Here is an 18,946-nt window from a genome sequence, read left to right on the forward strand (position 1 = left end):
CTAAACGAGTTACGTGTTCAACACTGTACACGAATGTTGCACTGAAAAAAAAGGCGCTACATGTCCCTGAAATACCAATTACATTGACATTAGAAAGAAGCTTGCGTCTCTTCTTTTATATTACCGTTAAATACACAAGCTTGACGCTAACTTAATGGGAGCTATTTTTTCACCGGAGATTTGGCTAGCTCTGGCAGTGTTCGATGCAAGCTGCAACGAACGGCAGTAACATTGTTATACCGCAAAATATGAAAAGGTTTAAAACCATTTCTCACCAAATTCAATATGCTGGCAAATGCATTCTCTGCATTCATCTAATTAAATATTGAGAGTGATTCCTCACCTCGTCCAGCAAATGTGAATTTGTGCTTAGGGCAAGATCATCTGTCGCATTTAGCGATCTTTGACGCTATCCTTTTTTTCCCCACTTCAAACTTATTTCTCTCAGCGGCTGTGATTATAAGTTACAATCTTATCATTTATAACCTCAACGATGTTGCTTTCCCACCTAAGCCTAGACTAACATTCGTCTTTGTAAGTTTTTAGTTAGTTAGTATATTGAATTTGAAAGGAAAATGTGTGTTTTGTTTTTGGCGAACTTTTTCATGGTGCTAATCTGTTGAAGCTACTCACACATGGAAAAATACTATTGTACAACGTTATAAATGTATTCATTTTTTATATTTCAGTTACCACGATTTGAGAGCTCAATAAATTGAAGAAAAGTACGCCTTGTGTTTCGAGTGTTTTTTTGGGGGGTTTGCTGGAATAGCGTCGCGGACACACACAGCAACAAACGAGAAGGGGTGAGCGCTGCCGCGTCAAACCACTTATGGCTGCATTTTTGACACATGAAAAATAGCAAATACCGTACTACGGGTAATGGGATTTTTTTAGAGGTTTTGAAACCGCGACGTTTTCATACCATGGGAAACCGGTAACTGGCACATGCCTACTCCCGACTACCCCCCACCCCCACTTAAATAAATTCTCCTCGGATCTATACAATTCACGTAGGGTCACCCTTTTTGTCTTCAAAACGGCGAATTTCGACGAAAGGTGAGAGATTTTCATGCCTGAAATTGACAGTAAATCTTTTTTAAAAAAAAAAAAAAAAACAGCTTCTTGCCCTGTTTACCATCATTATGACACTACATAAACGCAGCATCAACCTGCACGAATCCAAATAATTTGTTCCGACTGACATTGTGATGCATGAACACGCAACACTTAATCAGATCAATGTTTTTAGTATTCATGAATACAGCGGATCCGATCATAATCTTAATCCGAACACTGATCAGATAGAAGAAATTTTGTCCATGTAAACATACCCAGTGACTTGGTTAGATAATACTTTAGTCCAACCTTTCTCAAGTGTGTAGTTTTTCATTCCAATGCACATTTCCAGTTAAAATGTTTTGCACAGAGTAATAGACCGCTAAAATACTTGTGATTAATTCATGAGCTGAATAATTGCAAAAAAAAGGTTATTCGTCACTATAAAAAATTTGAGGCAGCCATACCTGGGTGTTAGCGGACTGAGCGAGTTGGGTCCTCCTAGTAAACTCCGCCCGCTCTTGGGCTTGTTCTGTTTGGCCAATAAGGAGCCGGCGGTTGCTAAGGAAACGGGGTTGCCTAACAGGGAGCCGCTTTCCGGGGTGATGAGCGACGAGTCGATGTATGAAAGCGTCAAATCGGATGTCTGTTTCCCATTGGACGATTCTAAATTCAAACGATTTAACTCCTGCGGGAAAAAGACACTTGAGTGGTTTCATAGATGCAAATAAACATTGGCAATCTGAAGCTGCCAATGACAGTGATAAGATATCCAATCCATTTGGACATCTATCGCCGTCAATGACAGCTAATGAGCTAACAAAGCAAAAATAAAGAGCTCAGATCGCGTGAGAGGTACCAGAGTGTGCTGTGGCGTCTCCATGAAGGCGGTGTCCAAGCGATTCGAGGGTATCTGAGCAGAGCTCATAGAAGGGGGAGATGGGGCTACTGAACTATGCTGCAACGAGGACAACCTGAACACCTGATCGGCGTCCGCTTTGTCGCCTACGAAAGTCAAAAGTGTAAGCCAGACGCAACGACAAAACCAAAGCACGGGAAGGTGTTACCTAGGAGACAAAGGTTCTGGAAGGGCGACCATAGAAACGGATTGAGTGACAAACTCTTCCGAAAACACTCGGCTCCTTTGGCGGCACGATCAGTCTTGCTGTTCCAGAAAAAAGATGGAATGCCGTTTGAGAAGGGTCACTGAGGCGACAGCCAACAGGTTGCTCACCAATAAATGTGTCCAAGCAGCGAGAGCGTAAAGGACGCCGAATCTCCGAACTCATTAACTAGGTCGTCTTGACTCTTCTGTTTGTTTAGCACACCGCCAATCAGAACTTGCTCACCTTCAGCCAACCTGACCCGCAATAAAAGCTGTTGTCACACCCCTGGCTCTGCCAGACCGGCGGTCATTTTGCATTCTTACTTGCTTAGTTCCACGCAGCATTTGGCCAACAGGAAGCGCACCTGCGGCGTGGACGAGCTGTGTGCCTTGAGCAGCCGGTACGCCTTGTAAGCTTTCCCCGAGCGGTAGTAGCATGTGGCCAAAAGGTACAGCGCTTCCTCCGACCTCACTGCCACGCACACGATACACCGGCTCAGCGTCACGCTAACAGAGTCGTACGCGAGTCGCCAACGTTACCTTCAGCGTAGAGTCGCTCAGCCAGGAAAACGGCGTCCAGGTAGGCGTAGTGGTTGAGTGCTTGCCACACAGCAGCCTGGACACACAAAGTGATGATGTTATTTTCTTTTCCCCTCTGGATGAGTTGATACAATTGACAAGGAGTGGCCACTAACACTACGTCAGATAGACATGTATTGTGTACATTGTTGAATGTGTCTTGATTCGCTCTGTCTATTGATACAGAATATGCACATTTAGGATGGAAAACAAAAACTTTAGGGTTAGCACGTAGAAAATGCCTCCCAGAGTGGAAATCTTGAAAACACTACCCCCGTTCATTGCCGTCTTAACAGTTGACAACGTAAAAGCGAGTTTTGGGTGACAACTGACTTCCGTACTCCAGAACAGTAAGTGGCGATAATGCTCCAATATATGTGTTAGCGAAGGGGGTGAAGAAACTGATGACGTCAGTGCATGCGGACAGTCCGATAGTGTATGGAAAAAATGTCTTCAAGTAGCATGGCCGTTACATTAAGCAACAGCTCTACCTCCTCGTCAGTCCACACAAAATTACTCTGCCTGATACGCTTCGCCATGTTGTTATTTAGCCAGGATGAAAGAGGAAACAGCAGAAGGGAAGGTCACATGCAGGAATCAAGTTTTGGTGGTGTTGCCACCTACACATTGGGAATGCACACTACATTGGCAAATTGAAGTTTCAGGCACTTTTGTGCTTCCGTGTGCACGTAGTTTTCCCACACATAATACTCGGTAGGGTTGGGCATCATTTGAATTTGAACGGTTCCGGTTCCAAACGATTCAGATTCCTTTAATAAGCAGGGTAAAAAAATTGCATCGTTTAATTTCTTAACGTCGACTATTTTTTTTTAAATTATATGAACTTTCAATTAACTATGAATTTCTCACAGGGCTATTTTTAACTTGTATATAATCATCAGTCTTTGGACTTGAATATGATGAAGTTTCTTTCCACAGGAGTGCACTTTCACAAAGATGTTTATTTTTCAAAAGCTCACGGAGAAAACATTTACACATATTTTTTAACTTATTTTAGAATGTCTGACGCAGCTGGCATTGTTACATGTTGTTGAGCTCCCACTGATGGGCTAACCTGGTGCAGAATATCAAACAAAAAAACAACTTTTAAAACCCAGTCCAGATTAGCAGCAGGTACAGTATAACATGAGAAAGTTTTTGTTGAGGAAAATGATCATATCTGCCTTCTCAGGCAGTAAGTTCTGGACAGATAGTGTCTCCTGCGGTGGAGAATACACCTTCACTGGGTGTAGATGAAGCTTTAACGCATAATTATGAGAAAGCGAGAAAAAGTCGCAAATATTACGTTTATGTAGGGGCAAGGAAGCTGTGAGCCGCTACGCACTTTACATAAATGTACCTTAGCTGGGAGCTACGACGAAGCTTTAGTATAAATTCTTCTATCGAATATAGTTTGTGTATATGAGGCAAAATAATAAGAATTTTCTTATTTGTAAAACCTATTCTAAAACAATACTGTTGATTTTAACGGCGGTGGCAACGCGCTACATGAAGTACGAAACTGCTTATATATCTACATTAGCCCGATGTAATAATACGACTTATTCTCATACTATTCCATCCATCCATCATCTACCACTTAATCCGGGGTCGGGTCGCGGGGGCATCAGAAGACAGACGTGATTAATTTCTTTTTACTTACCAGGTTCTGACTGGTTAGAGGACCAGAACAGCGTGGCAAATACGCGGAAGTGAGCTATGCACTACTTGGCACTTGTACTCCATGAAGCCGGAGGTGTTTAATCATATTGGTCGTGTAGCCACCTTTGCATGATATAGCTGTGTTGCAAATGTTGCACTAAGCTGACTGTTCATTTTTCTTTGTGAAGTTCAGCCAAACTTTTGTGCGCAGCCGCACCGTGTCCATGGTTGAAATAAAGTTGCAAGGCACAAACACACGCTTCATGTGGAATCTTCTTCGTGGTGGTCGGCAGCTATTTTTTTCCGATCGGGGGTCAGGGCATCAAAACATGGAATCAAATTTTTTAAATTCGAAAGGTTCCGGGAGAATCGGAGTGTTAGTCCCGGATCCCATCGATGCTTAATGTCCAACCCTAATGGTCGGGTAACACGGAATCAAAATAACGGCAAAACGCTACTTTAGCGTTATTGCGAAGATCGTTGTCGCGTAAACATGACCTAAAATAACCTGATTTTCAGGGTTTTGGGCCACTAACGCTATATCAAAACGTCAAACAGACAAGTGTACATTGTTGAATGAGACTTGATTCACCCATGCCGTTGATACCAAATTTTCCGATGGAAAACTAAATCATTTAGGGTTAGCACTAGAGTTAGGTCGGTTTGCCACATATGGACGCCCGGTGCATTGGCAAAATACTTCATACTTTTTAAAGTTTTTAAGTGTGTTTACTCTCGCCTTTCCACTTCTGGGATCCTGTACTTCTTGCGAGTACCCGAGGTGGGTGTAACCTCAATTTCAAGCTTTCTTAGCAGATTTCTATTGTTGTTTACTGTAAAGTTTGATGTGACTCAACTCTAGTTAACCAAGGAGGAGGACCAAGTTTATAGTCAAATTCAGTCCTACCAAATTACATTGATTTCTTGACAAGTCAAGTCAGGTCAGTTGAAAAAAATTGGCATCAAATCCTCAATCCTAACGGGATTCTGACAAACTAGGCAGACTATCCAATGATAGACTATTTTGAAATGCAGGTGCTTTGCCATTTTTATTGACTTAGCACTATTCTTTTATCTTGCACGTCGTCCAGCAAGTTATTCGTCGTCATCTCCATTTGCCACCGATTTTAAAGGCGTGAGCACACTGACTGCTTGTTGTTCGACAACAGCAGCGTTCGTATCTCCAGTGAAATTCAAAATTTGGGGTGCACATGTTGGCTTTTCTCGTAGTTCGCGTCCTGGCGTCATTGGTAGGGCGACAACGGGGACGTGAACTGGGCCGACCGCTGCTCGGGTTAAAGAAGAGGTTAGCGGCGTCAAAAGCTGGTCAATGTGGCGGAAAGCCTTCACGCTTGACCTCTGTGACCTTCCGTCCGAGTTGAATTTGCAAGCCAAACGCCAATAAGCTCCTACGGGGGAGGCCCGTGCGGCCCGAGAAGGCGCCGCAGTCCCCGGACTGGAGCAGCCGACGAGGCCGGGACGTGGAAGAGCGACGGCGGCCAGGCCTCGACCGCGCCTCGGAGCTTCAATGGGGCTTTCATTCTTACCTGGACGGGTTCCTGCAACACCGTCATTCCGTCGCTGTCGCTTCTTTCTCTCCTGTTCACCTCAGGCTCCGGCAGGATTTGAACATTCTGACCGTTAGCGGCCGAAATCAGCCGGAAAATGCCGAGCGCGAGCGGCCGGAAGTGAACGGGAAGGGAAAGGAAATTGTTAGCGCCTCCTCGCGGTTGCACGGGAACGACCGTCGCTCGCCAACTAAAACGTGTAAGTTTAAAATTTTAAACAATAACAAATGAATAATCGTAATAAATACATGATTTTTTTGCTATATTTTATGTCAACGACCATTTTAAGTTTGTTTTTTACGATTTATAGTACGTACTTCAATTTTTTTATTTCAACATTTCGATTTTTATTTATGTTGAATTTTTATAAGGTATTTTTTTCATCCAAGCGTTTATTCACTACATTTCATATATATATATGTTTTTTTGTTTGTTTGTTTACACATATCAGCACGTGAACTAATATGAAATAGCTACATTTAAAGTAATGGAAAAAATATTTAAGAACAAATACAGTAATACGAAATTATAACAATTATACAATAATACATGCTAAAATATATTAAAATTCAAATACAAAATTAAATATGTAAATACTATAATAGCATTTTAGACGTCAGTGTTATTTTTTTCCCAACATTTAAAACTTTATTTCAACAATCAACCAGTTTTTCAGAGTTTATTTCGATATTTGAATTTAATTGACATAATGAAATACATAAAACTGAAAAATTGAAATATAGAAGCCAAAATAAATTTGAATAAATGAAAAAAAAAATGGCATGTATAATTAAATACTGTGGGGGGGCATTGCTGTGCAGGATTTAATTTTAGCACTCCTGGCCCACCACACTTTAAAATGTACATGTGAAAAAATTGACACCTCTCTCCACATTCCTACTGCACTACAAAATGTTCCTTCATCGTGTAGCGCGTCAGTTTGTAAGGAAGTCGTGTTGTTGTGTAACAAAAAGCTCACCCTTTGTTTTCCAACAATTTTTGTTCAAATAAGACAACTTCTGTTTCTATTTTACCACTTTGCAAACAAGCTGGTTGAAACGCTGGAAGGGAACTCAAGCAGGTCACAGCGAGTAGAGCTTAAGCTGTTCCTCCATGTCGCCCTCAGTCACCTCGCCCAGTGCCTCGGCGTTCTCCCTCAGGAGCAAGAAAATGGCCGCCAACTGCTCCTGTTGCACCCTGGGAGGACAACAGGATGGATGGACGCACGGATGGCAGATGGATGGACAGATGAGGGGGGGATTACAAAGTGGTCATATGATTTTTTGGTTTTTGTTTGTTTTTTTTTAACTCACTGGCTGCCATTGACGGCGATGGACGCCCAATCCATTTTGACCAAGAGAGGTCCCAGTCAAAACGTATTGGACGTCCATCCCTGCAATAGGACAGAATGATGCAAACTTTTCAATTTAGCCATTTTTGTCCTGAAATGTCATATTTTGAACTCGCTACTGGTTTGAGATAGCGCAAGATTTTATTTTTATTTTTGCAGGTCATCGTTCAAAATCGCGTTCTTTCGCAGACTCGTCTTCCATTGTTTTGCTCACAGTAGTGGATTAGCTGAAAGAAAAAAAAAAGAAAGTGAAAGCTCACCCTAAAGTGACATTCATGAGGACAAGCACTAAAATGTTTTTTTCACCTTATTAATACTACAAAAAGTCATTAATTGGTCGACGAACAAACCTATTGGTACAGTTGGTGTCACATTTATGAAGCTCTTATCAAATGACCCAATTAAAGGAAGGGTTTTTTTCTTAGGAGAATGACTGGCTATGGAGGACCAGGAGCGTGAAATGAAATCACTAAAAAGTGATAAACTAGTGCTGCAATGATTAATAGAAGAAATCGAGGAATTTGAATAACAAATCGAATTTTGCTGCTTTGATCATTTGTTTAATTCGAGTGACGTATTAAAATGACTTATAAACTGCTGCTGCCTGAGATTGTTTTCGGCAAAAGACATCCATCCGTTCATCCATCATCTATCGCTTAATCCGGGGTCGGGCAGGCACAAAGAAGCAGCAAATCAATCAATTGTTGTTCTTTAATAGTTTTTAGAAAATATTCTTTTGTAGTACCAGTAGTTAGATCCTCATAAATCTTTGTAGAGTTTCAGGCTATGCTCAGGTATTTTAATTTTGGGGGGGAATTTAGTGCTCGTAAATGAAAGTGCAATTCTGTTTGAAGAAACACTCGGGTATTTAATAATGTCTTTATTTAAGACATTTTTATTATTTATTTATTGTTTTGAAAATGCAATCTTGGCGCCAATAGATGTGCAAGTCAAAATAAATGTTATTGCAAGCATAAACACTTCGTTTCTTTGTTTTACATATCCTAAAATTATTTTGCAACAGATCAAATGATTGTTATCCCATTTCTTGATTAATCAAACTAATTCATTTATAAATTGATTACTTAAAGCAGCACTAAGTAACTTTTCAACCTTAAAAATTATTTTCATAACATTTGTGGTATGTTGACTGACATCTTGTTGAATGACACCACTTTTAAATCTTGAGGGGGTCTGCATCGCTACCACTGCAACTAATTAACTTTGAGACGGGTGGCAGGAACCCTGCCACACACAAAAAAAAAAAACTACAAATGTGCTGACTGCTTTACGGCATACGTCACTTCCCCCGTTCATTATAAAGACAGAAGTTGATGCCAACGCTTTTTATTGGCCCGGCTTTCACTCACTTGCATGGCGCCCCCCCCCCCCCCCCCAACAGAACTCGTCAGCACTGACCAGTTCGAGTGGGGTGGGGGGGTTAGCCACACGGTTGCTAACTGTCATATGCTATTGGTGAGCCCGTAGACTTCATAATAGTATTGACAAATCAGATCGGTCATGCACTACGCCTCACCTTAAAGTAGGGGGCCGCCCACATCAAGAGGAGCTATTCACAAACACGCACGCAGCGATCTAACGCCGGATTTCTGTTGAAAAAGTACAAAAGCTGTACCACATACAAACAGGAAGGATTGTCTCAGGAGTGATTTGTTCGAGGATTCAAGGTACTAATTATTATATTTTTCATACCATGCATGCATTTTGAAACGTTGTGGAAAAAAAAAATCAATGGGAGAAATTAGCCGCCACTGCATTGGCATCATATTTCGCAATATTTACGGAAAATAAATGCTGACTGCACTTTTTTTTTTTTTTGCTTTTACCCAAGAATCGAAACTGTTTTACCTCTATATCTATAAAGAATTCAGGGATTTAAGCATTTATTCACAAGAATTTTCACCAGAAAAGCTCTGTTTACATAAGGCGGCCTTTAGCTACATTCAATAACAGACTAGCATTGTACTTCGACATGTTTAAGTAAAATAAATGCTAACTGCACATTTTTTTTCTGCTTTTAACCAAGAACTGAGACTGTTTTACGTCCATATCTATAAAGAAATCAGGGATTTAAGCATTTATTCACAAGAATTTTCAACAGAAAAGCTCCGTTTACATGAGGCGGCTGCTAGCTACATTCACTAACAGACTAGCATTGTACTTAGACATATTTACGTAAAATAAATGCTAACTGTACAATTTTTTTGCTTTTAACCAAGAATTGAGACTGTTTTACGTCCTTATCTATAAAGATTTCAGGGATTTAAGCATTTATTCACAACGAAACGAAAAAAAAAGCTTGTCTGTGATTCCACTCTGTCAGCTTTGAAAGCCTCGCCAACAATGCAGACCCCCTATTTAGCGGCCCTGCGTCATTTTAAGACACTATGTGGGTGTGCGCTGGTACTCATGGGAAATGCAGTCTTCCTTAAGGCAAAACACTCCCGCTTTTGTCCACAGGCGTCTAAAATCGACCAAAACCTAAAAGTTACCAAGTGTTTTGCTTAAATGATAAATAGCTGCAGCTCTAAAAACAAAAACTTAATTGAATTGTTGGAATAAACTAATGTAATAAATGATAGAAATCTAGATGAACAAAAAACTAAGTCTATAAAAACGTAAATACTGTAGACATAATTAAAAAATGCTGACATAAATTCTGAAATAAAAAAATAATGAATAAAAATTGGGAAAAAAATGCATAACACTAAAATTATTTTATACGTTCCTGTCAATGTTGAAATAAATTTTAAACAATTGAAATAAATGCTGGAATAAATAAGTTATAAATGAATTAATAAGAATTTAAATAAATATAAAAATTGCTATACAAAAATCTCAATAAATCACAATTTTAAATTTCAAAATTAACTATTTAATTTTGGCAGACCTGGTCCTCCATATTTGGCCTCAGAGGTCACTCACATGTGACATTTTCATTTAGGAATTTTCTCCTAAGACCGGCACTGATGGGTTCTTCAGAAAAAACTCAAATACTTTGAATCCAAGTGTTACAGAGCCCCCCCAAACCCCGTAACGACCTCAGCAATGTGGTCGTGACCAAGGGAACGCCAGTCTCACTTGACGTCAAACCAACTACATTTGAGTTTGTTGCTTTGGTTCCAATGTGCTGACCTTTGCTCTTCCTCCAGTTCCTCCTTGCTCATCAGCGTCACCATCTTGTTGGCTTTCTTTCCAGGCGTGAATGTCACTTTTTCATCTTCTCCCGCCGCGCCTGCAACGTAAGCAGGACATATCCCGGTAAGACATCGTGACACCGCTGTTGATCACGCGGATCTCCTAATAGAATTACAGCCGACTAATTCTTCGGCCTGGCAGGATGAGCTCAAAGGTTTTCTGGGAACAGAGGAGACGCACACGTGCTGGTAAGCTGCATTCAAGCGGCAGATGGCAGCTCCGCCCACAAACACGCCAACTTCCAAAATGCTCCAATGGAGAGCCCACACACACATTTCCTTCTGACAATCGCACAATTTTTCTGTAAAAATGTTTAGCAGACTGGCGTGATCCCGCATTAGGGTTGCCAACAGTCCCGGATTGCGGCGGACACCCATTGTCCCGCCCAATCAGGGACTGTTGGCAGTTCTACAGTGATGGCCAAAAGTATTGGCACCCCTGCAATTCTGTCAGATAATGCTCAATTTCTCCCAGAAAATGATTGCAATTACAAATGCTTTGGTAGTAATATCTTCATTGATTTTGCTTGCAATGAAAAAACACAAAAGAGAATGGGGAAAAAAAAAAAATCATTATCATTTCACACAAAACTCAAAAAATGGGCCGGACAAAAGTATTTGCACCCTTTGAAAAATCATGTGATGCTTTTGTAATTTGTGTAATTAACAGCACCTGTTACTTACCTGTGGCACATAACAGGCGGTGGCAATAACTAAATCACAGGGGCAGCCGTTAAAATGGATTAAATTTGACTCAGCCTATGTCCTCACATCCAAACAAGTTCAAGCTGTCCTGCAGTCCGAGGGTACAACAGCGTCAACCCGTACTATCCGTCGGCTCTATGGTAGGATACCCAGGAAGACCCCACTTCTGACCCAGACACATAAAAAAGCCGGCTGGAATTTTCCAAAACTTACCTGAGAAAGCCAAAAACATTTTGGAAGAATGTTCTCTGGATAAATGAGACAAAAGTAGAGCTTTTTGGGAAAAGGCATCAACATAGAGTTTACAGGGAAAAAAACGAGGCCATCAAAGAAAAGAACACGGTCCCGACAGTCAAACATGGCGGAGGTTCCCTGATGTTTTGGAGTTGTTTTGCTGCTTCTGGCACTGGACTGCTTGACCGTGTGCATGGCATTATGAAGTCTGAAGACTACCAACAAATTTTGCAGCATAATGTAGGCCCAGTGTGAGAAAGCTGGATCTCCCTCAGAGGTCATGGGTCGTCCAGCAGGACAATGACTCAAAACACACCTCAAAAAGCACTAGAAAATGGTTTGAGAGAAAGCACTGGAGACTTCTAAATTGGCCAGCAATGAGTCCAGACTTGAATCCCATAGAATACCTATGGAGAGATCTGAAAATAGCAGTTTGGAGAAAGCACCCTTCAAATCTCAGAGACCTGGAGCTGTTGGCTAAAGAAGAATAGTCCACAATTCCAGCAGAGCATTGTAAGAAACTCAGTGATGGATACCGGAAGCGGTTGTTCGCAGTTATTTTGTCTAAAGGTTGTGCTACCAAGTATTAGGCTGAGGGTGCCAATACTTTCATCTGGCCCATTTTTGGAGTTTTTTGTAAAATGATATCGATTTTTTTTCATTGTCTTTTGTGTTTTTTCATTGCAAGCAAAATAAATGAAGATATTACTAACAAAGCATTTTTAATAGCAATCATTTTCAGGGAGAAATTATATGACAGAATTGCAGGGGTGCCAATACTTTTGGCCAGCACTGTATCCACACATGTAAATGTGAGCATTTTTACCATTTAGCTCCAGTTCCGCTTGCTCGTCCGCTGGCGCCACCACGTCAGCCGCCGGGAGTTTCTCCTGTTCGGATCTTAGCGACAGCACTTGCACAGGTTCACCCACGGTCCCTGGAAGTTGTTCAGGCACAGCCCTTAGGTCATTGTGAGGTTCTGGTTCTGACTGGACAAGAGGCTGTAGTTCTGAAACTGGTTTTATGGACTGCTCTACTTCTGGGACCCCACGTGCCACTGAAGCAGGCATAGAAACTGGTGCGACAGCATCTAGTTTTGGTTCTGAAGAGGGTTCTGCATCCGGAAGTTGTTCCGGTACCGTTTCAACGGGATATTCAGAATCTTGTTCCAGAGTGTGACAGGATAATATGGCAGATTCGGGTTGGATAACCACTTCTGGTTTTGGTTTGGAGCACAATTCTGCATCCGGAAGTTGTTCTGGTACAGCGTTGACGGTGGATTTGTAGACTTGTTCCAGAGTACAACATGGTTCTATGGCAGACTCTAGTTGAGTAACTGTTCCTGGAAGTGGCTCTGGTGCTAAAGGTGTTTCATGTAAAGATTCTGGCTGAGGGACAGGTTCTGGTGTTGAAAGAGGTTCTAGCTGAGGTTTAGTTTCTTGAACTGGATCTGGTGCTGAAAGCGTTTCAAGTACAGGTACTGGCTGAGAGACTGTTTCTGATGTTGAAGGTTGGTCAAGCACAGGTTCTTGCTCTGGCTCTGATTCGGCGACAGCAGTTTCCTGCCCTGAAGGTGATGCTAAAACTAGCTCAGATTCAGAGCCAAATTCATCTGGCAAAAGCTCTGAAACTATGGGTTTTGTCTGTGCTTCTATAAGTGGGTCTGGCACTGAAACAGTTTCCTGGAAAGACGCAGATTGTGAGACAGGTTCTGATCTGCAAACTGGTTCAACTAAGTTGTCTTCTGACTGGGATTCTTGAACAGGTTCTGAATCCTTTCTGGAAACCGCTTCAGGTTGTGGGCCCGCCTAGGAAGATTAAATGTCAAACTCAGTCACAAATCGGCAGTGAAGGATAATAATTTGGAGCTATTAACAACGATAGACTTGAATGAGCAAACATGGGTGATCTGGGAAGCACAACCTTCCCCGTCCTGTCAATTGCAGGTCTGGTTGTTGACAAGCTGCCACCACCTGCTGCTGACACACAACCACACATGGTACGTCCCCTACATATGAACACTGTCAAGTTTCTTGAAACTCAACACCCTCCCCCAACGCCACAGTGTACCCTAACAGACATGAACACCAGGTGTGAGCATCACCACCAAATACGGTCGCTGCTCATCTTTGCAAAATTGCCCATTGGACCGCAAGGAAACTTAAGCCTAAGTGCAAGCTGCCATTTTTATTGTGGAATTCGGCAAAATTCTATTTCTCATTGGTCGGTTTTAGTAATGTTTCATTCTGTTGAGATTTTTTTTTTTTTATTCTCACAAGATAATGTTCATTCTTTCAGAGCCCATATTCACAGTTTTGGAGAATTTCGACAATTAAAATGACCCGTTTAAACTGTAAAAGCTCAAGATTTTGGTCAAATCCAAGTCCAAGTCAGTGGGGGACAATTAAGAACATGAGTGCAATCACGAACCGATTCTTTTAATTTAGGGCTCATTTGTTCATGTTTCAAATCTCCATCCAAATGAGATTCTCTGCTTTAATAAAAAGGTTCTTTTATGTTTTGTAACATACCTCTAAATATGATCTGTTCCAAAGGCCCGTTTCATGAACTTTCAAACACACTTGTTGCAGTCAACTCGATCGAGTACTCGCAATGGGAGATTTATAATCAGGTTTTAACTTGTAAAGTCAATTAACGTAGAACCAACTGGCGAATAACAAACTGTGTCAGTTGCTTTCTCTTAACGTGAAACTAGTTAAAGTGATCTGAAAATTTGAAAAACAGATTATTCTTTTGGAAAGTTGCAAGAAGACAACCTGAAGCTCAGCTGCCAAACGTCTGGACGGAGGCTCATCGTCTGCGCCGGCGTGCGTGACTGAGGCGGCGGTCAACGGGGACCGGACGACCGGGGAGTCGGTCTTTCTATTCCTTCGGCGGAGGAGAACGGCGGCGGCCACCAACAGGGCTAGCGCGGTGACAGCGACGACGCTCGGCTCCACTTGAAGCTCCATGACAGCCGAGCGCACGCACGCATTGACGACGCGCGCAAATTTATACTCCAGAGTCAAGCTTTGAAACGCCACTCGACAGGCATCCGGCAAACTTTTCAAAATAATGTCGCGTCATAATTTGTTACTTCCGGGAAACCAAAATGAAATAGCAAAATAAAAATGAAATGTTACCTTAAAAAAGTTGAATTTTAATGTCAAAACTGAAAAAAACGTACACTTAAATGTCAACAAATTCTAGAATGACGTTATTTAACATTACACTTTTGATTTTAGCATTCCTGGTCTTCTGTATTAGCAGGGGTGAAAGTGGGCCAGAACGATCAGGAACGTAGTTCCGGTATAATATTCAGGGCCGGAACGTAGTTCCGGTATACGGACCTTTGATTCCGAAAATATGATGGCAACTGTCAAAACGCAATGTAGAAAAAAAAATACAAAGCAGCCACACATGCATTTCATCTCCAAGAAGAAAACAATATACCAACATCAGATTTACATACGCAAGTGTTAACAACAAGCATAATAAAGTGCTTGTGTAGCATAATCCATTTCCACCGATATTTATTATTTATTTTATTCCACGGACTGCATGGAGGTTTCCCCAGCTGCTGCAGTGAGTCTGAGTCTGACGATGACAAGTCAGGTCAATGTGCAAATGCAAGCAGCAAAGCAAAACACCTGGACTCATGTATCCGTTCAATTGGCTGACATACTGACATGTGATCACCAGAGATAGTTAGCTCTGATTGGTTCAAATGTGCATGTTTTCTGAAACAGCAAAAAAAAATAAAAAAGGTAAATGCAACAGAAAATGGATCAAATCTTTAAGAGCAAGGAAAGAGTTAAGGAAGCTTATTTATCATATTTAGTTTTATTTGCTCTGATCGGGAGGTTCAGAACACCTTAGCTGTCAATGTGCACTTTGGACTAATATTTGTTCCTTTATGTTAGGCTACTAATTTCCTTATGGTTTAAAAAAGTCAATGTTTGCCCAATCTTCAAAATATATTCCATTTCACTCTGCATACTATAAGTCATTTGTACTTATTTTTCTGAATGTATCTTACTTACATCTTTGTTTAAAACAACACAAAAAAAGCAAATGTTTCATTATCTTCAATTTTAATATACATCCTATATTCTTAGTAGTTAAAATTGAGATTTGGCATTTAGTATGTGAGGAAATGAGGGAAATGAAAATTAGGAGATGGAAGTTCCGGTTATAGCTGTTTAATTTTGCAAATCATTGAAAAAATAAAATTTTGAATGAAAATCAGTTTTTGTTTGTGTTCTAGAAATAATTGACCAAAACAGTTTTCTTTGCATTTCAGTAGTTTCGACCCCCCCCCCAAAAAATATATAAATGAATAAAATTTCTGGTTCCATGGCGACCTTCACGTCGGGGAGTTCCGGCAAGAAATTCTAACCACATTAATATCACTCAGCATGATTTCAGTCTTACAAAATATTTTATTGGTCAACACAAATGATATTTGACAAGGCACGAGGGTTTCCTAGTGAAAGTTTAAACATCTTCACTGCAGGAACGTCTTGACCACAGTTTAAAAAAAAAAAAAAAAGTTTGCGCCGACATGGCGCCTGTCACCGCGACGTCGGCTGTCACCGCGACGAACTCCTCTCTTTGCTGAGGCAGTCGTCGTTCCCGCGAGTGTCTCCGTTGGCCGCCGAGCCGCACGTGCGTCTCTTCTTCCTGCGGTGGGACGCCGCGTCCCCTTCTGAGCACGACTCAGCCTGTGGCGAGGGGGCAACAAAATACGTCAGCAGCAGCCAAAAGCTAGCGATAGGGCTGCTACAAACTATTATTTTGGATAGTTGATTAATCACTGTTTTGTGATTTGTCAACTCGTATATGAATCATGCTATTTAATGTTATATTACTCTGGGCAAAACATTTTAGCTGGAAATGTGTATTGTAATCAAAAACCATGCGCTAAGAAAAATCTATTATTTACTATCATCATCTATTATTGTCAGTGGTACTGAAAGAGTTTTATCGTGGCAGCCCAAGTGAGCAAGGATGCGCCAGCGTCCGCATCACTTACATCGGAGTCTGAGTCGGAGGAGCTGGAGGATGACGAGGACGAGTCGCTGGAACTGTCGGACGCGATTCCCGTAGACTCCTGCAGGTCCACTCGGTCCGCCAGCGCCGCCAGATCGGGTCGCTCCTGCTTTAAAATCCTAAAACACATAGACATGTTTAAAATCTTGTTGCTGTGACGATGGCATGCGCTTCTTACCTGTACCACTTGCGGGACAGTTTGGGGCGTCCACGGACAGTTTTGTGCCAAACAATGGGAAAGTTGGTAGTGCTGGCAAAGTTCTGCGTGACAGCAATGGTAGTGTCTAGGTTGAGCACAACGTGCCACCAGCCGCCTGTTTGCGTGGCAATGAATGAAAAGTCAAGTATTGATCTGTTTGTGACATCTCATCATCTTCAGCATGACATTACTGACCGGGCACAAAGACCGTCTCTCCGGGTTTCTGCAGTATCTCCAGTGGTCGAAACTCAGGGGGCCATCCAGGCTGCTGCGTACGGGGGTACACCACGTTGAACCAGGTAATGGCCTCGTCCTGCTGATTGCCGCCATCCTCTCGCGTCACCTTGATGAGGTCTCGTGGCGTGTTTGTGGGGAACAGGCACCACCTCTTATGGCCCTGTACCAGAGCGTTCCAGGCGCTGGTGCCCAGTGGGTCAATGTGGATGCCCGTCCCCGAGCGAGCAGGACCCATCACGAACCACCTGAGGACCCCCAAAAATAAGTCACGTCACGAACGGTACGGCACCCCGCATGATCTAAAGGTGGGTCACTGACCTGTATGGCGGCCGACGCTTCTCTCCGGCGAACTGAAAGAGGTCATCAGTGAAAAAGACTGGCACTTCGTAGTCTTGCAGTAGTTTTCGACGTTTGGCGTGCTCGCCGTAGCTGCTGTCAAAGATGTAAAGCGGGCTATCGTCGCGGGTGCCCTCTAGGTACTCCACGTAGTATTTCATCTTCATCTTGACGGAGTAGCCGTCGTTGTCCTCTCCGCATTTGAACTTCTGGTTGCGGTACTTGCGTTTCAAACGCTCCAGGGTCCATTTTTGCTGCGCGGGCCACGACTCCTGACAGCGGAGGAGAACCACGGGCTTGTAGGGCCTCTCGAAGCGCTCGATGAACTCTTCAGGGCTCAGACGTACCGCGTCCACGCGTTCCACATTGTCCTGTGGCGAAAAAAAGCACCTTTTCAATTTCTTCCCCTTGGGAACTATCTTACAGACACGTCTGCTTTATGCATAGCAAATTGCTGTTCCACATTTGAATGAACTGGTTATGATTGGGCAATGGTTCACTGGCAAGAGTGACCATGTTATGTACGATACAAAATCCAGATCACCAGCTGACTTTTTCTATTTCCGCCAAAATTTAGATTCCCATCAATTCACGCAAAGAAATCCTTGTCAAACTTGTTGATGACGTGGATTGTAAAACCAAGTAACAGTATTCAGAAAAGTTAAATTCAGTTGACATAGGTTTAGATCAATTTTGGTGTTCAAAATCTCGCATAGATCTTCAGAATGAGCTATTATTCTTGTTCTTGGTGAAATTTGATGTGATCAGTTTCCTGTCGCGTGATCAGCAATAAGATGAATGAGCGGACGCACTCATTGAATAAGATGGAAATGGCCCATTTCATGCTTTTTTTTTTTTTTTTTTACCTAAAAACTAATTTCCTGATGACTAACTCATTCAATGACAGCAATCGGCGTCTAAATTCAGATGTACTGTTACGGCACGAAAGCAAAATTGATTTGGACGTCCATCGCTGTCATTGGCATTGAAATGTACTCATTCAGAAACATGATCATTTAATACCAGCTCTCCAATTTTTTTGGTAACATATTCTGTAGTGTTGTAATTGAGTAAATGTTCGTTTAGATTACGTCGTCACATTGAGAATATTCTCGAAAGAGCGTCGATCGACGTGATACGTTAGCCACAGCTACCTAGCATTAGCTTATCCTAACGTGCCACATTACCTTGACAGAGCTGTGCGACACGTTAAATGTATCGTGATAAGCGTGTTTTATCCAGTCTAGCGAGTCCTTCAACTCTGGCCTGGCACTGCGTTTGGCCTCTTTAATCCTCTTCTTGCTCTTGTGGTTCATTCCTTCCGTTTCGTTCCCGTCGATACTTAAGCTAACCAGGGGCTAACGCTTTGTGTACTCATTCGCTTCTCAGCCGCATCGAAAGACAGCCGACCAAATATTTCCCTGATTAAGACGTCGAAACATGTCAAACACAATTCCGTAACAACTCTAAAGATGATTCTTATGACACTGAGGAGTACGTTTCACGTGTCTGCATGGCGTGTTGAGAAGCTTGATCTGTTAGCCGGCGACTCAGGTACACAAAACGCTTTCGCAAGTGCTTGTCACAGCGGGTCATGCCCCTAAAGCGATTATCGAATGCTCATTGGCCAGTACGTATAAT

The 18,946-nt window shown here is 42.1% G+C and overlaps 3 protein-coding genes across 5 annotated transcripts in view; all 3 read right to left on the reverse strand.

Moving 5' to 3' along the window:
* Positions 1-6,119, reverse strand: part of cdc27 (cell division cycle 27) — a 44,784-nt gene extending 38,665 nt beyond the window's left edge. For both annotated transcript variants that reach the window (XM_057817565.1, XM_057817564.1), the window contains exons 1-7: positions 5,953-6,119; positions 2,705-2,780; positions 2,489-2,636; positions 2,294-2,419; positions 2,127-2,224; positions 1,919-2,064; positions 1,527-1,747 (exon numbers count right to left, since the gene is read on the reverse strand). In XM_057817565.1, coding sequence (XP_057673548.1) covers positions 1,527-1,747; positions 1,919-2,064; positions 2,127-2,224; positions 2,294-2,419; positions 2,489-2,636; positions 2,705-2,780; positions 5,953-5,979 — 842 coding nt within the window. In that variant the 5' untranslated portion in view covers positions 5,980-6,119. The remainder of the gene's footprint in view (positions 1-1,526; positions 1,748-1,918; positions 2,065-2,126; positions 2,225-2,293; positions 2,420-2,488; positions 2,637-2,704; positions 2,781-5,952) is intronic.
* Positions 6,120-6,588: 469 nt separating this feature from the next.
* LOC130931661 (cell surface glycoprotein 1-like) lies at positions 6,589-14,489 on the reverse strand. Of its 2 annotated transcripts, none has more exons than XM_057860603.1 (4): positions 14,259-14,489; positions 12,308-13,289; positions 10,481-10,580; positions 6,589-7,170 (listed from the first exon to the last, which is right to left on the reverse strand). In XM_057860603.1, the coding sequence occupies exons 1-4, from the start codon at positions 14,451-14,453 to the stop codon at positions 7,056-7,058; spliced, it is 1,392 nt and encodes a 463-aa protein (XP_057716586.1). In that variant the 5' UTR covers positions 14,454-14,489; the 3' UTR covers positions 6,589-7,055. The 2 variants fall into 2 exon arrangements, with proteins under 2 accessions (XP_057716586.1, XP_057716587.1); XM_057860604.1 differs by lacking the exon at positions 6,589-7,170 and adding an exon at positions 7,447-7,551 and having other exon boundaries at positions 14,259-14,487.
* Positions 14,490-15,750: 1,261 nt separating this feature from the next.
* jmjd6 (jumonji domain containing 6, arginine demethylase and lysine hydroxylase) lies at positions 15,751-18,893 on the reverse strand. Its single transcript, XM_057817073.1, has 6 exons — positions 18,493-18,893; positions 17,288-17,676; positions 16,928-17,214; positions 16,712-16,847; positions 16,517-16,652; positions 15,751-16,205 (listed from the first exon to the last, which is right to left on the reverse strand). Exons 1-6 carry the CDS (start codon positions 18,619-18,621, stop codon positions 16,074-16,076), a joined length of 1,209 nt encoding a protein of 402 aa, XP_057673056.1. The 5' UTR covers positions 18,622-18,893; the 3' UTR covers positions 15,751-16,073.
* Positions 18,894-18,946: the final 53 nt, after the last annotated feature.

This window comes from Corythoichthys intestinalis, chromosome 16 (assembly GCF_030265065.1).
Source record: "Corythoichthys intestinalis isolate RoL2023-P3 chromosome 16, ASM3026506v1, whole genome shotgun sequence".
Taxonomy (NCBI): Eukaryota; Metazoa; Chordata; class Actinopteri; order Syngnathiformes; family Syngnathidae; genus Corythoichthys; species Corythoichthys intestinalis.